This window comes from Lygodium microphyllum, chromosome 11, assembly GCF_053477565.2.
Source record: "Lygodium microphyllum isolate KBCC chromosome 11, Lygodium_microphyllum_v1.1.10, whole genome shotgun sequence".
Lineage (NCBI taxonomy): Eukaryota > Viridiplantae > Streptophyta > Polypodiopsida > Schizaeales > Lygodiaceae > Lygodium > Lygodium microphyllum.
This window is the reverse complement of record NC_141145.1, coordinates 121,561,473-121,579,380: the sequence shown is the minus strand read 5'-3', so window position 1 is coordinate 121,579,380 and position 17,908 is coordinate 121,561,473. Positions and strand designations below refer to the sequence as shown.

The following is a 17,908-nucleotide window of genomic DNA, read 5'->3' as shown; positions in this document are numbered from 1 at the left end:
ATTTGCTCATATGCAGTAGACTAAAGAAAGATTGCTAAGAAAATTAAGGAAATACAAGATGAAAGAAATGAATTAAAACTTTATGCAGCAGAGAAAGCATGCAATTCCAAGTCTCATCGATCAAACTTTGTTTAACATTTTCGACTCATGAAACGCGAAAAAAATGATTCAGACCGCCTCACAGTTCACAAAATCGTGTTTCACACGTCACTTATTAAAAAACTTGACGAATTCACGTTTTATACATCTAGAAAATTTGAACAAAACAATTTCTCAAGAACATCAAAACCCCATTGTTTTACATGTTTACCAGACCAAGATGATGCAATAGAGAAGCATGAAATTCCAAGTCTCATCGATCAAGCTTTGTTTAACATTTTTGACTCATGAAACACGAAAACAATGATTCAGACCACCTCACAGTTCACAAAATCATGTTTCACATGTAACTTATAAAAAAATTTGATGAATTCGCGTTTTATACATCTAGAAAATTTGAACAAAACAATGCCTCAAGATCATCAAATCCCCATTGTTTTACATGTTTACTGGACCAATATTGCTAGAAAAACAAAATAAAACCAATATAGAATTTCTAAGTCTCTGATGTATCTTTCTTCTTTTAAACCAACTAACATCTTCAATGCCTCAAAATTTAAGATTGCAGAGAAAAATATTATGAAAAGTGTGATACCTAATATTTGCAGGCCTTGCTCCTGAGAATAAATGGTTTCTTGTAAGCATATGCATGGTTTGACTTGTGATGCTTACGAGATAAAAAGGTGGTCGAAGACAAGACAAGATACATGAGAGAAATAGTAACCAAGATCCGAACCCAAGTGTTCATATATATATACCAACGGTCACCGCAAGTTTGATAAAAAAATACGCTGCACTAATTCTGAGGACGTGCCCTTTAAATGAAAAAGAAAAATGAAAAAAAATAAAAATCGGAGCTATAAAAGCGCTATCATGCCGAAAAAGTGAGTGACACTTGGCACAACTTCCCAGGCAAAATAGTCAGTTGCACATGTGAAATTAACTACACATTACAGCAGCCACATGTGTAAACCGACATCGTTATAAACCTGATTTCTGAACCGCAAAAGAGTTTTTTCAAAGACAAAACCCTCTCTATGCTCAACCACACCAACACAATGCTAATTTGATCGAAGTACAAAATTATTCTTCCGCATAAGGGTACTAAAGAAGGTTTCATTGATAGCATATGCACTCAGCACTCAAGAATGTAAGCTTTTTCTAAAATATGAGTAAGTTCCGAATCACTTGAACACTCCTACTAAATCATCCCCAAAAATGCCAAACGTATGAAATGTGATGGGTGCTAGGTTTCTCTTGTCCACATGATGCCTCCTCGTGTTTCATACGACTAAGGCCTACAAGTTTCTATTGTAATATGGGTGCTAGGTTTCTTTTGTCCATTAAAGCCATACTCATGTTTAATGCATTTAACTTGATGCATGTTATAGAACTTTGAATGATAAATTTGGACTATGTAGTAAATTGAAAGCATAGAATGTGCCTGTTGAAAGCTATGAATGAGAAAAGGGAGGTAGATCCCCTAAATGGCTATGGATATGCCTATTAAGAGTTGTGAATGAGAATAGGGAGGTAGATCCCATAATTGGCTATGGCTATGTAGGCCAGGGTTTGAGTTGCAATGGAGGAGAGATTGAGGACAATCAGAGGCAAGGATGTTTCAATGGCTCTAAATGCAATGACAATAGAATTCTTCATTCTTCATTAATGTCATGCCTCTTAAATAGCCATATACATGATAGGTAGGATCATTAGCGTGTCTTAATGGACAACCCTAGGGCATGGATACCTTTCTTTAAAAGTGAGGAGTGACTTCATGAACTACTCCACCTCCTTAACACTATATCGTTGCTTCTCAATCAACAAAATTGTAAATTCCATACCAAGCAAAAGATCCAACTCACCTTCATGAATCAAGTTTGTTTCATTGTATACTAATAGGTAAGAGTGTATATAGCCAAACAATATCTCATGTTAGCTTGAGTTAAGGATAAATTTTGACTATGTAGTAAATATGATGTGCAATGGTAGATGAGTTGAACACGACTAGGATTGCCATGTTTGTCATGTGACGTATGAAACGTGAACGGTGTTTTGTTCTTTTTTTTTGTAAGGCCATATTGCGTTTCATCCATTTTGAGCCTGCATTGTTCCCCTTGTGCCGTGTGAAATGCGATATGATGTTGAGTTCTCTCTGTCTTCAAGGCCTGCTCGTGTTTCATACGTCTTCGTACCGTTTTATTGAGGTTGTATTTAAACTTTGTGATTAGTGTTTGCATGCTGCTTCGTGATTGAAGATATATTGATATGAGAGATTAGGAGATCTTTCCTAATTTGTTAAGTTTTTTTTTTTTTGATGTTCTAGATGGCTAGAACTAAGTCCACTGCAAGGAAGCAGAAAGTTGATCCTAGATGTCAAAGATACATCAGTCCTCCAAGCCTTCCAAACTTTCAAGGAAATCAAAGCCAAGAAAAAGGTTCTCACAACATGTGAGGTGCCTTAAGGAGATTAGAAGTGCAATGAAGGCTCTGAATAATGCAATTCCAAAGCTATCTAAATGTGCCTCCATATAGAAAGAAGAAAAATGATACTGGTTTGAAGGTTGAAGATGTTACGCATGAAAAGGACACAAGACAGCATGAGAAAGAGGAAAAGGCCACAGTAGAGCAGGGAGATAAATGGAGGGAGTTTAAAAGAAAGAAGGAAGAATAAAAGGAAGCAAAAAATCTCCCATATTCTGAAGAGGAGTTATCTACCCTTCTTGAAAGGGCTGACCCTAAGGACTTCAATGTTTCTTGCTTTTTACCTGTTGATATTAACAAGATATCTGATATGATATTTTTGGACTTTGATTGTGTTCAAATTCTCCAAAATAAAGTGAGAGAAGTAAATGACTTGATTCTTCTTGTTGGGATGAGGTATAGTTTACCAAATTTTTTTTAAAATCACCATATTTTTATAGCAATAGACTTTCATGTTGATGCTTACTATCTCCATTCCTTTGCTAGGTGTGTAATGCATGAACTCCCCTTCGATATACAAAAAAAGATTGTGGTTCTTGATCCATCCATCTCATATTATATGAGGAGTGAGCTTGATGCAAGTGATTTTGACCATTGGTTCAATTCAATTGACTTTGAATCTTTGGAGCTTCTTTTAATTTCATACAATGAAAAGTAAGTAATTTTATATTTTTAAAGATTTTATAAGATCTTGATTTGCTAGATTATTGAAATATTTTTGTTTTTAGTTCTCATTGGAGCCTAATTGGAATAGACTATGTGGAGAGGCAATGCTTCCTCATCAATTCTATAAAAGGAAGCCATGGAAATGCTAAGTTGTAAGTTATATAATCTAGGGTCTCCTTGATATTTTGATCTTTTTGTTGCAGGTAATCTAAATATTGTGATCTTTCTTTTGTAATAACTCTAAATTTTATTGCCTTTTTAGTACAGAGTTTGCAAAAGATTGATTAAAGTGCTAGAGAAAAGGCCTCCCATGCCTTTTGACTTACTTGCAACAATGCAATATAGACAAGTTGTGGTAAGTTCTTGATTAATATGGTTGGAACATACTAATAAAATTTATTCTAAAAACTACCATATACAAGTTACTCTTGTTGATTGCACTGTCCTCATCAAGATGATAGTTACTCTTGTGGTTGGAGAGCAATTGTAAATGCTAGAATATTGGTTCAGTTTATTTATCTCAATGATGATAAACTTATAAAGGTAATGTGAAACATAATAAACTTTAAGATAGAGTTTTATTGAAAAATGGTCCATTGTAAAAAATAACAATGAACTAAAAATATTTTTTTATAAATGTATGACGGTTTACAAGGGATTGCTATATAAGTGAGCACATTAAATGGTATATAAAAGCAAAGCTCTTGAAGTACATAATGACTAATTGTATACAACCGACAACAAGTGGGGGCTTGGACATTGAAGGAGAGGAGGTGCATGTAGCTACATTAGGTGAAGCTATGCCTTCAACAACCAAAGCATCAAAGATAGGCAAAAGGACTCCTAGAAAGGATGTTCCTTCTTTAAAAAAAAGGCTTTGCCTTAGATTGTAAGCCCTTGTGTATAAGTCATGGAGATGGCTAACAAAAATTTGTACATGTATTTTATATTGATAGTAAAGAGATATTTTCTTCAATAACTTTGCATTGTATATTCTTCTCTCTCCTTGTTGATATCTATTAAAAAAATATGCTACAAATGTTTATTAATCAAGAAGTGAAATCAGATATACACCTAAATGAATATAATATGAAATAAAAACTTACTCGTTTGTTATTAAGTTGGAATACAAATGAGTATGGTAGTTCAATATCTTCATTCTATAAATCCATCCTCACTTGATGTAGCGTACATGATGATCTAACCTTTAGGATTGCAATAATGTTTTCATTGTACCAGACATCAAGATCCATTATAGGAACTTTGCTAAAATTATCAAGGTTTTGGTCTAAAGCAACCAGACTACTGCCAACATAATGCCATCTATTGTAATAAAAGCTAAGTATGAAATTTTGAGTAGCAAACATATATTTACAAGCTATAGAGTCTTGATCTATCTTACATATAATTTTCTCTTCTGTCCTAGTGTCACATTCCTCATCAACAAATTGTATAACATGATCATGTGTTAGTCTCTTCATTGAAAGCATAGCCTTTGATTTTCTTATCTCAGCATTAGAAAAGAAGTTAACAAATATATTAATAAGTATGAACAAAGTAACTTTGCTTAGCCTACTTGAGATACTAAGTTTTAATGTTCTCTGTATCTTAGAAAATATTTTACATCTATAGTCCTCACTAGTAGCTGGACTTGGCAAAGGCCACTCAAAGCTTTAAAAATCTAGCAAAGGAAGGGGGGATATTGATCCTCATTGGCTATGCTGCATGGGGACAATATAAGAATGGTCATAGAAGAATATTCCATTCTCTGCAAGCTTTCTACTTTTGTACATCTCTTCTCCAATCAAGCCATGCATCACATTAATCACATCAACAATAAACTCGACTGATTGCCATTCCTCAAGATTAGGGGGATAGATATCTACAAGACAAATGAACAAATGTTATAATGGAAAATCTTAAACCAAGTTCAAGAAAAGAAAGACTTTACGAATTAAATCCTTACAATTTGGTTTATGCATTGGAAGATTTGAACTTCTAGGTTCCAAATATAGCTCTCTATGCATAAACACATGTTGCACCAAAACCTCTTTTATGCTATTCTTATTTACTCCAAGCTTGAAATCTCGGATTCTACCCTTTCAAGCAAAGATGAACGAGCTCTCATATCTTTGCCTTTTCCCATGTTTTACCTATTGCATGGTGATCCAACTGCCTTTGCTAATGATTGTAGGAATCCATCTTCCATCTTTTTGGAATGAGGTAAATATTGATATGGATGTGATTTGGGAGCTTGGACGCCTTGTTGAAGGTCGAATTTCTATATCCATAGCACAAAGAGAGAGAGAGAGAGAGAGAGAGAGAGAGAGAGAGAGAGAGAGAGAGAGAGAGAGAGAGAGGACTAGGCTACCATGAGAGGGACAAAAGAAAGGAGGGAAAAAAATATGTGCCAAGCTTTTTACTAATTTGAATTTAGAGTAAATATGTCATTATCATTAATTCAAACATATCATTAAATAAAAGAGATTGGGACAGTATATAATTAATGCAAAGAATGTCATAATCACGAATATAAGAGGCTAAAGATAGATATTGATAATACAAATTCATAATATTATTATATATGTCTTTTTGTAAAATAAATTTTTGCATTTTTTAAAATAGAAGTTCCATTACGGAGGCTTTGCTCCTATTGGTCTAGAGCACTCTCTTTCTATCTCTTAAAAGGCATTTTCAAGACCTCAAAACTCCCTTAATGAATCCACGATATTGAAGAGGTGGTGGCTAAGCAGGAGGCTGCCAAAAGGGTTGTGGAGCAATGCAACCTAGCAAAGTACCTTAATAAATTTGAACAGGAACCTGACCACACCAAATGTGCGGAGTTTTTTAGGACCTACAACCCTGACAGGGAATGTGAGACGGTGATTGTGGGGAGGGGAGAAGGAGCCAAGCAAGTGCAAATTTAGCTTAGTAAGGCCTTGGTGGAGAAGGCGTTGGGTGTAGAATCCAACATGGAAAGGAGATAGAATCGGGACGTTTATGCCATGCTGAACATGAAGAAGGAGCAAGTCTTGACAAATGATGGCATAAGCATTCAAGACATCCCCGACCCAGAAATCAGAATGCAGGCAAAAGTCATCCATTCTCTCTTCTTCATCCAAAGATACAACTCGCTCATGTATAAAATTAGTGTATCCATGCTAGAGAGCTTGGCATCTCACTCATTGGATGAAATATTGGAATGGCTACATGCGGAAAACCATCGATCAATCCGCTAAGCACTAGCCTTGGGAAGCAAGTTGACCGTTGGAGAATCCCCGGCATCAAAGGGAGCTAAGAGATTGAAACCGTCGTCCAAAGCCTCATTCATCGGGTATGGGGAAATTTTGACTGCTCTCATATAGGAAGAAGTAAAGGAGGCACAAGATGGAGAGGAAGGAGCTAATGAAACACCTGGAAGGTCACCTCCCCATCAGGAATGAGAGCAATTAAGTGAGAGAACAATTAGTGAGGAAGAGGATGAACCAGAAGCCTAAGAAAAATATGACACAAGAGAAGAAGAAAGAGAGAATGACAAAGAAGGAGAAGGAAGAGCTACTAAAAGCGCAAAGAGAGTCCAAGAAAGCCAAAGAAGAGAAGAGACAAAGAGAAGGCTGAACTACAGAGAATAGCAGAAGAATCAAAAAGGGAAGAGGAGGAAATGAGAAGGTAGAAGAAGAAGACATAGAGTTGAGGAGGAAGGAAGAAGAGTACTTGGCACAAGCTATGCACAATGTGTCCATTGAGCAGCAATGCAGACACGAGGAATTGGTAGCAATGAGCCCACCAAGGCAAGACAGGATGGGGACCAGGGTCAAGTGCTAGGAGACTTGCCTCCGCCTGTTCTAGAAGGAAAAGGCAAGGCTGTACTCCACCCGATCCCACCCACCATACTGCTAGCCACCCCAACCATTGCAGCAGCACAAGGCACCCCAACCCCAGTTGATGCCAGCAACCTCATGGCATGGGTACAGTTCTTAGTAGACAAAGCACATAGCTCAACACCCAACTCTAGTGCAGGGACCCCAATGACAGGAATGAAAAGATCGGTAGCTACGGATTCCAGGCACAAGCGACAAAGAGTCAAGGTTACCACCATTGTTGCATGAGGGCCATAGCCCACTAATCATGATGAGCATGTCAAAGAGCTTTATGCTCAATTGGAAAGAGCAAAGGAGGAGAAGAAAGCCATGGTGGCAAAGCTAGAAGTTGAAAGAGAAATGTCGGCTACTTTCCAACTAGAAAAGACACGCCAAGTTGCCATGCAACAAAAAGAGATCAAGGGGCTAAAAGTAGAGCTCAAGGCCAATGAAGATAAGGAGGAATACTAGGAAAAAAGACTAGAAGAAGAGAACCAGGAGCTGGTTGGAATGCAAAGGGAGTACAAGCTCTTGGTCCTACAGTAGGCAGGGAGCTCGAAACGCGGATGAGAAGGCTCCAGGAGGACATGGAAGAACTCACTGCACTAGAGACAGAGAGAGCACAAGAAAAAGAGGAACGTCAAAGAGAGAGGGAAGAAGTGGAGTATAGAGTGCAAAGGGAGATAGAAGAACAAAGGAGATTGGAAAGAGAGATCGAGCACCTAACAAAGGAGAAATAAGAAATAGCCAAGAAATGAAAGGGGCAGGAGCCAACGATAGTGGCCCTGTCACAAAGGCAAAGTAAAGGCTTGGAAGAGATGAAAAAGAAGACAAAGGAATGAAAGGCCAAGAGTGAGAAGAAAGAGAAAGACCTGGCGAGCCATTTGGCCCTTCCGGAAGGAAGCAAAATATTGGCAGACGCCACTCAGGCAAGTCTAGAGGCCCAACAATGTGCCTTCCTCAACACAATCTTGGATATCACACTCTCTAAAGAGGAGGAGGCAGTTGATGCGCTTAAAAGGAAGCTGGAAATAGCTTACAAGGCAATAAAACAAGGGTTGTGCTCCCAAATCCATGACACAAGACTCAATCTGACTTGGCAACATCAACGAGAAAATCTGTTGGGAGCGGGCTTGATGTTGCAGGAAGTTAATGCATTGGGACTCCAAGAGGAACATCTATGGGAAAAAAAAGCAGGATCAAGCCATGATGGGGCACAACGAGATGAGTGGGTTCCACCACCTCCCTTGCCATAGCCAGAACCCCCTCAAGAGCAAGATACCACAACAGAAAGGAAAGCCGATGAAAGATGAAAGTGTACAAGAATTAGTGGACCTTAATATTTTTGCAAAAAGAGTACCATGAACTCCATAATTTATCTTGTTAAAGAGTACCATGCTCTCTCATATGCAAGTTGTAAAGAATGAGAGACATAGGTTAAGGCCATGCTAATAGGAAAGGAGAAGGATAAAGAGTGGGGGAATGGGGACAAAAGCTAGACCAAAAAGGGGGATTACCACCCAAGGAGGAGATATGGCATGGATAAAAGTCAAAAAGTAAATGAAGAAGCTCATTCTTGGTGTATGGCCAAACTTGCTCTCTTCTTGCTTCTTACTCTTGCTTCATTCTTATGTATGAGAGAGGGAGTGTGTATATGGAAGAGTGAGGAGAAGAGTTTGGAACGGTAATGTAGATGCCTGGATGTCGTTTTGCGGCTCCTTTCCCTTCGAGCGAAATGATATGACCTACCTGCTGTATCCTCGGAGGGTAGGAGTAGATTTTGATCCTGACATCCATGGCTGATACGACTTTCCTAAGATCTACAATGACAATGCCATAAAGCTTGAGGAAGCACTCACTCTCTCAGAAAAAGATTTAGGAGACTCCGTGACCCACTTCTTAAGTGAATTCTCTTCCTGCCTAGACCCCGCCTTTGCAATGTCATGTAACTATATTAGATTACTTAGGACACTCCTCAAGCAACACCCTGCACCGGTAGAGTACCATCTTCCGCTGCTCTTTTTTTATATTAATGAGGGAATAGATACCTATGCCATGACTTGACTGATGTTGCGTGCTGCTCTACTCTTGTTATTTTGCATGGCCCTCCTTGAGGACATGAACGACAACCATTTCACCAATTGTAGCGCCATCCATTTTTGTCCACCACTCCTCTCCATGTTAGGATAGGCCAAAAAGGGTATATGCTAAGTAGGAACTTCCTTAGTAAATCATTGAAGCCCCCTACCTCTCCATCTCACACTTAAGAGACAGAGGAATAGATCCTCTATTTTGTACTGCCCCTCGAAGATCATAATCAAGAAAAGAAAAGAAAGAGCAAAAAAAAAGGGGCCATCTTTCTCCACTGAGAGTCACCATCACTGCACCTAGGATGTACCCTAGCCCTTTCCCCCATTGCACACTTAGGGCACATTAAGAGCAGGACACACCAAGGGGAGCTCATGCTACCTTTGATTAGACCTGTCTCCCTAAGTCACGTCCACAGCACATCCCCCTGCACAAACTAGGTCCTTAAGTGTGAGACAATGCCTATATTGTTTTTACCCATGACTCGACCCAACTTGCAGGTCCACATTATGAGTGCACGAACATAACACAGTGAGGTAGGCACACCCCTAGGAAAGTGTACGATCTTTCCTTTTTTAGGTACAGCGAAGACAACGAATCCCCAACTTTGGAGGCCCACCATCCACTCCAATAACCAGTCTACAAGCTCTCAGCTCAAGAATGTCGAGCTTTCTGCAGATCGGTGGGGTAGGGTCAAGGCCCTCAATTCAAGTGTAGTTAGAGGGAATATTAACAGATATTTGATTGAGCCCATGATGATGGGCGACCTTTCTTCTTAAAGCAGAGTAGTAGCAGCAAAATATCAACGATCATTGACATGTCATCATTAGTCTGATGAATGTCAATTGCCAAACCTCACTACAATCTTGCCAACGGCACTTATAACAACTCTTCCTTTGCTTCCCCCATTATAATTCCCCAGGTGACCCATAGCATCATCCGAGCTCCAACAATTTCTTTAGTAACCCTAACCAAACAGCTAGCTTCCAACGTGCGCAAGTAAGAGTCCTAGGCCTTGCTACAAGAGTTTGATTTGTGATTGTTATGACCACCCATCCAGTCCCTAAGCCCTCATTAGTACCCCGCAAGTGCCATGGGATTGGCACTCATCTAGGAGGGGGTAATGTTAACCCCAACGCAAGGCAAAGAAAAAGAAGGCACGATAAAATACAAGAAAAATCTAAAAATGGAGACACAATGGAAGAAATGGTGAAGAAGTGTAAGAATAGCCCCCTAGAATCAAGGCAAGTGCAAAAGGCGGAAGCCGCATGTGCAAGCATAAATTGAAGCTTGTGGCATATAGTGGGATCACTTGTAATACATGTTAGGTAGTGGACACTCCATTTAGTGTAGTCACTTTTTTGTCCACATTGTTGTAGTTTTTAGCTTGAGAATTATAGATACTATTTTTAGTAACTTTTAGCTTTCACATGAGAATCATAGATACCACATTCTTTACTTTACAAGTGTGAAAGAGAGAATGATACAAAAGACAAAGGGTCACCACACATTTCCATTAGGCATGGTGTTTAGGTCCCATGACCATATGGCATTAAGGGACATTATGCCTGGTGCAGACATATTATTACCTTATGCCTACACACAATATGGTATCTAAGTCCTATGTCTTGATGGCTTGGCACCAAAGGTCATCACATTTGATGTAATTATATTGTTTTCAAAAATTTTGTAGCTTGGAGGTTGAGAATTACATGTAGTTTGCTTTGTGTCCATATCCCAAGTCTCATTTCTCCATGAGTTTGTTAAGTTCAAGGATATACAAACACACACATATAATACTTCTACACAGCATGGTGTTCAAACCCTTGTAAGCAAAAATTGCTTCAATATCATATCTTGTCACTTCTCTTCTAAAAGTTTTGATTGATTTGTCGACAACAATGTGTGTGTGTGCGTGCGTGCGTGCGTGCGTGCGTGCGTGTGTGTGTGTGTGTGTGTGTGTGTGTGTGATCTTGTAGCTAGGAAATAATCTTAATCATATTTCTTTAAATTTGGAGTTAGATATTGTGAGTTGTGTAGTCTTTATAATTTAAAGGTTAACGAATATAATTTTATAGTACTATGAAAATAATAAAATATTGAGTACTATTTTCTGTGACATTCTACAAAAATGGGTAGATTAAAGAAGCAAAAAATTTCTGAGGTTTCAAAGAGAGAGATTATAGTATTTTTTGGTGATCCAATAAATATATCTCTGATTAGAAATGTTATTCCCAACTCCCAAGTCTCACTATGGCATAGCCTCAAGACTATTTCACACTCATACTAAAGAGAGAGAAGAGTTAGGATAACTTGTACTATATCTATTTGACATGAGAAGAATGATAAAAATCCTTTATAATGTATATAGAAAAAGATTTAACCACTTGACCCTTGTAAGCAAAATAGCTTCAATATATTAGGTTGAAACTAAACTTCTACGAGTGTTGGTTAATTTGTAAGCAACAATGTGTGTGCAATCTTGTAACTAGGAAAGAATCTGAATTATAATTCTTTAAATTTGGAGTTAGATATTGTGAGTTATGTGTAGTCTATATAGCTTAAAAGTTAACAAATATAAATTTCTAGTGGTACTATGAAAACAATAAAATATTGAACAATGTTTTATGTGATTTTCTTCAAAAATTGTAAATTAAAGAAACAAAAAAATTAAGATGTTTCAAAGAGAGTGATTGTAGTATTCTTCGATAATCCAATAAGTATATTTCTAAATAGAAGTGTTATTTCCAACTCCCAAGTAGTTATTATGGCATAGCCTCAAGACTTTTTTTACATCGGTATAAAAGAGAGGAGAGGTGGATAATGGCATGCTTTTAAGAACACCTCAACTACCAACCCATGTGTAAGTGTTGATATAAATTAAGACATGTTGGTGGTTGAAAAAATAAATGCAATCGTGGAAAAATGAGATACAAGAACCAAAAAAAAAATATTTCACAACAAAAATAGTGTTATGGTCATGTTATATATTTAAAATGTTACAAGTACGAACCCTTTTGTAACCTTGTTTGTGGTGTGTCTTATTCACAAAGACTAAATTTGTGTCTTATTTAATTTCGCTAAACACAACTATTCTTAACTTATTCTCAAGTTACTACAAAACTTAGAGGTTTAAACACATGACCTCAACTCGAGCGTTTAGAATTTTTACTTGAACAACACACACAATTCAATTGCTAAGGAAGCCACTCTAGGGTCTAAAACTTTAACCCGAACACCACACACAATTCAATTGCTAAGGAAGCCACTTTGAATTCTTTTAATGGTTGAGCCACTCTAGGGTCTAGAACTTTAACTCGAACACCACACACAATTCAATTGCTAAGGAAGCCACTTTGAATCTCTACTACTAGTTACGGAGAGGTGGGGGGCGGGTGCCATGTGGCAGCCCCCCACCTCCCCCACAAAAAAAAAGAGAACGTGGGGGCGGGTGCCACGCGTCCAGTACCCCCCCCCCCCCCCCCCACCCCCACCAAAAAATCATGCCCGCCTCGACGCGAAGTGCCTAGGCAAGTCTAGGCGTGGAGTGCCTAGTTCTTTTAATGGTTGAGCTTACTCTCCTTGCAACATTCACGATTTTACCCAAAAAGCATGCCTCATTCTATGGTAGTGAATCCCGTCACTCCCCCATCTTAACTATCTCTGGGAGGTGGTGTTTACGATAACATAAGATGTACTAGATTCGACAATTCTCAGCAGTGAGAGTTGAAATAGTGGAATGTCTTAATTATAGAGATCGTAAGAACAAATGAATGAACCACAAAAACGTTTCATCTTCTATACCATATGTATGTTTTACAAGAGACTAGGGTTTAAGGTCTGGATTCAATCAAAACTGGGTTTTACCGTGGGTAGGTGAAAAGACCGGTTTTAAGGGTCTGGATGAACTCGACGAGGAGAGGAGAGGAGGTAGGAGGGGGGAGGTCGTGCTTAACGACGGCAGCAGCTGCCACGGTGACTGGCGACAGCAATGCAGGCGAAGATTCCGGTGCTGGCATGGGCGGGGGCTCATGATGGAGGCGAGGGTAACTGCGCACAGCGGCGGTGAAGAGGGAGGTGAGGGGGAAGCTGATAAGGCGGAAGAGGGGCAGCAGGAGGAGGAGGTCCAGGAGGGCGTGGAGTGGCCGGTCATGGGGCGCCAGCGCGCGCCCCAGTACGCCCACCAGGTGGCCCTTCAGGGTCGTCGTGCTCAGGAAGTTGCCCCTCTTCACCGCATCCACAGTCACCCTCGCCACGTCCTCCGCCCTCTCCGCCTCCTTCCTGTCGAACAGCAGTAGCTTCTTCCACATCGGGGACAAACTTGAAAACTTATCAGCTGCAAAAAAAACGCACACATAACGTAAACCAATCATCATCAAGCCAAACCTATCCACGTGTTCCTCAGCTAGAGGGCTTTAATAGTACTTACTATTTCTAGGAGACCAAGCTAATAAATTATGAGAGCGACCGGAACAGAGCAACTGAGGAAAGTTTCGTGATATTATTTTGTAATAATTTTGACTATTTGAAATGAGTTGAAAATTTATCGAAGTATGTTTAGACGAGAATAGATATCTTAGTGGGAGAGTACAAAATATTTCGATGAACGCACAGAGTTGCATTACACTCGTGCATTTGGTCAACCACACTTGATTCTAAATTTATGGTTTAAAGGAATTCAACTTGCTTGAGTACATATTTTCTTAATGTAGCTTGCCACATTACGGCAGAAAAAACAAGAGCCAGGGCTCCTCACTGCAACTTTTTTGCAATGTATGCGTGGGGTAAATTTTACATCCGAACTTAAATAAACGTTACAGCCCACAGATTCAATAGGCCAGACTTGTTTCAAGATTTTAAAAGAAGGCAATGGCCATTATCACAATTCAGCTTGTTTCGCGGTGGCCTCGTTCAGAGACAAAAGCGCGCCAGTTCAATGCAGTCACAGTATCGCACTGTCACGTGAAGACTAAGGACTGCCACAGTTAGCAAGGCCTAGGAACAAAATTGGATATGCATACAGGACTGGTAAAGAAGTGGACGTTAGCTTCTTTCTGATAGTTGAGATAGGTAACTGATGGTAGCATCTCCATTCATCCCCCGGTGCACAATTGCACATTTCAATCTTCGACTTTTGCCAAAACCTACGAGAGAAAATTTGAACTGAAACATTAATAAAACCTAAAGCTTACCTTCATCGAGCATCGCTGTCTCTGTGTAGCCCGGGCACACCATCTGCACGTTTATGTTATGCGGCATTAGCTCTACTCTCAGAAGCTCAGCCAGCCCCTTTTGAGCGTACTTGGATACCATGTAGCTGTTGGTACCGCAAGCGAAAAACTGAATAAACACGCCTCAGCTTAAGTTATGCACAGAGAGAGAGAGAGAGAGAGAGAGAAAGAGAGAGAAAGAGAGGGCGAACAATGGGAAATCAAAACTGAACTTGTCTTGCCTACCAGCGACACAAGAGAATTGACAAAAACAATGGACACAGGGTTTCTCTGTGCTCTCTGCTTCAACAATGGCAGGGCCGCGTGCACAGGAAACACGCTGCCGAGGAAGTTGGTTCGCATCTGAGCTTCGTGGTCTTGCACGCTTACTTCCTCGAAGAAGCCAGTCTTTATGACGCCAGCGTTGCACACGAGGACATCGACAGGCCTCCATAGAAAGGTCTCCCGGATAGCAGCAGCCATGGCGGACGGGCAAGCAACGTCCACAGCCTGAAAGAAAAAGAAACAGCAGTTAAGATACAAACCATACGAAAGAGAGAGACGTAGTTGAGACAACAAATGTTAAATGCCTGGACATGTTAGCTTCTTTCCAAATGCACAGCCGGCAAGAAATAGGAACAATAAGCAGACAAGGTAAGACATGAGAAAGAAGAAGAAAAACGCTGTTAATGTTCTTGGAAACGGGACCTTCAGAAGGATGTCGTCCTTGGAGCAGGCCACCGTTTCTAACAAAGAATCGCGAGCAACCAACAGGTTTTTGACTGTCCTCGCCATGAGAGTAACGTGAGCTCCTTCCATAAGGCAGCGCTGAGCTATGCAGTAGCCAATGCCGGTGGAGCCGCCAGTGATGACGAAGTGCTTGCCTTTGAGGGAAGGCATGAAGGCCGTTTGGCCGTTCCACATGCTGGTTAACGTCTGAGGAATGAAGGCGAGAAGAAGGAGCAGAAGAAGCACCGGAAGGAGGAGGAGGAGGAGGAGGAGGAGATAGGGGGCCATGGATGATGCTTCTGCAAGGTTGAACTGGAGAAGATGGGTGGCCATGGGGGATGATGCTGCTGCAAGCGCGACCTGCAAACGCGCTAGAACAAGCTCACACCAACCACCTTTCTTCTTTCATTACAACCAAAGACTTTTAGAAGGGAGGAAGCCACAACAAGCAGGAGTCAGGACTGGCCTTTATTTTAAAAATAACATAAATAATGAAGATTAAAATAAAAATAAAAAGAGGTCGCTTTAAGGGAGTCCCGACGGATGTGTGTCGCGCGTCAAAATGCAAATCATTAGCCTGCTTAACATTGGTGGACCGATATTTCTGCCCATTCGGGCCCGAATCTGTCCTGATTTACAGAAGAAATAGAAAAAAAGGGGGAAAAAATGTTTTCTAAACGTGATCAAAACCTCCCTATCAATCAAGTCTTTTGGGCGTTTTCAAGACCTCACAAAACCCTTCTCAAGGGATATCTCAAAGTCACGAACAAGCAGCATATATATATATATATATATACATATATATGTATGTAGATATGTATATATATGTATATATATGTATGTGTGTGTGTGTGTGTGTGTGTGTGTGTATAGCGAGAGAGAGAGTCTTAGAACGTGTGGCTCTTCAACTATTGCTATGCAAAAGCGCAAATAGAAGATGGTGTTTGCCAATCAATTTTGTATGTTCTAGACACTGTAACGTGCTCGCCTATCGACTGTCCAAGCATGTTTTTAGCAGTCCATTGAGAGCCGAGTCTAGGCGACGCCGCTTGGCACTCCCATGGAATGTCACGGGGTTTGTTGCCTAGGGTTTCTTGAGTCCGCCTCGCAACGGAACGTTCACGGCTGAACCCACTAGGATCGACTTGAAACTTGGGTTTCTATGGGCCGAGGTCTCCTGACAGCATTCTAATGTTGGGTTTGGACATTCTACTTTACATAGAAATACCCAATCCAAAGCAAATCCATGCCACACTTGGTTCAAAGAGAATGGAAAACGAGAGGGATGCACAGCTCAACCTCTCTGCCCGTAGGGCATAGTCCCATTCCGATCCCCTAAAATGGCACAAATCAGGTTCTAACCTAATATTACCTAAGGGTCGTACGACTTTTGAACCTTGTGAGAAGCCTCCCAGTTCTCTGGGACCACCCTTTCGTAGGATGGACCCGTCAGGGGTTCGGCCCACCTGCTTCCCTTGATAGCTTTAGTTTTTTAATTAGGTCATATCGCATTTATGCGTGACATTCAAAATTAGCTTCCTTAATTAAACCTTTTAGGGAACATGGTTCGTTCATGTAAGTTACATCACAGACGAGAATACAAAACAAGTAGTCCTTTGACAAACAAGTTGAAACAAGTTCCTTAAGTTATCTCAAGTTAATCTTTGTCTCCTACCCATACATGAGAATTATGTATCTCTTCTGTCCAATAGAAGTACACGGTCGAAATCACATGGCACCATAATTTCTATCCTTTATCTAGAATAGGATCTTCCAACGCCCTAGATGTTGGCAGTCCACAACTCCATTTCGAACTTGGCAAGGGGTGTCCAGAGCTCCATTGACCCCAAGTGACCTAGGAGTGAGACACACTTTTTGTGGTTGGCCTTTTCACCACTCGACCTTTGGCCCGTAAATCGAGCAGCGCCCTCTTGGGTTGAAACGTGGCGTGACCTTGGAGATAATCCACCGGTGCAAATTTTCCTTTCTTAATTAACCCAATTTATGGATCAAGCACAATCAAGGCAATCAACCTAATATCATCTCTCAGGAAAAACATTCCTTTATTTTCCCATGGCAACTTGTCATCACTGACCCCGGCCATGCATTTACCATCAAACACGAGTACTTGGAATAATCATCTGAATCATATCCCACAATTAGTTTAATGCAAAAGCATTTTACGACATGTTAGATCAATTCAACAAGACAATGATAACCTTTTCCAACATTGCAGGAACAGTTGCGATAACCTTCCATCACATACTCGCTCTCCCCCTTGGGGTCTAAGCAATTTCATGCAAAATCTACTTAACACTTTGACTAAGACACATGCCAATGTCTTATACAACTATGTGAGAATGTAAATTCTATTGAGCACTTATATTGATCAATAACCTAACCCTATTCTTGGCGAGTTTGAAAGCATTGGACTTTCCTTTGTCTCGAGTTTCCCTTGAGCTCTCTACTTGCCTTTGACACCTGGAGTTGTCTGCGAATTCCCAAATTTGGATTGATAAACATAGTGTTATCGAGCGGATCCCAAGGCAACTTAGCCTCTAATCCTTATGATCATCATTTGTACTGGTTAAGTACAATGTCAAGATTCCCAATCTAACGGCATGAGCTACTAGCGAGAGTTTGGTCAAAGTTTAGAGCTTCGAAAACGATTCTCTTCCAGAATAAGTTGCTCGCCATGCAATCTATCAGACATGTGAGTTGCAACATATACCTTTAAAATGACGAAAATTGCACCTACTATTTGTGAAAATT

The 17,908-nt window shown here is 40.1% G+C and overlaps 1 protein-coding gene across 2 annotated transcripts; it reads right to left on the bottom strand.

The window, feature by feature from the left end:
- Positions 1-12,921: 12,921 nt before the first annotated feature.
- Positions 12,922-15,565, bottom strand: LOC148029305 (uncharacterized). Of its 2 annotated transcripts, none has more exons than XM_087688083.1 (4): positions 15,116-15,565; positions 14,654-14,917; positions 14,390-14,537; positions 12,922-13,533 (listed from the first exon to the last, which is right to left on the bottom strand). In XM_087688083.1, exons 1-4 carry the CDS (start codon positions 15,467-15,469, stop codon positions 13,061-13,063), a joined length of 1,239 nt encoding a protein of 412 aa, XP_087544209.1. In that variant the 5' UTR covers positions 15,470-15,565; the 3' UTR covers positions 12,922-13,060. The 2 variants fall into 2 exon arrangements, with proteins under 2 accessions (XP_087544209.1, XP_087544210.1); XM_087688084.1 differs by having other exon boundaries at positions 14,390-14,432.
- Positions 15,566-17,908: the final 2,343 nt, after the last annotated feature.

Excerpts from the sequence above, each read along its gene's own strand:
- LOC148029305 (XM_087688083.1), bottom strand. The coding sequence starts at position 15,469 with ATGGCCACCCATCTTCTCCAGTTCAACCTTGCAGAAGCATCATCCATG. Across the intron at positions 14,918-15,115 it reads AGGACGACATCCTTCTGAAG|GCTGTGGACGTTGCTTGCCC; the intron begins GTCCCGTTTCCA and ends TTTTTCTTTCAG. Across the intron at positions 14,538-14,653 it reads TCAATTCTCTTGTGTCGCTG|TTTTTCGCTTGCGGTACCAA; the intron begins GTAGGCAAGACA and ends GTGTTTATTCAG.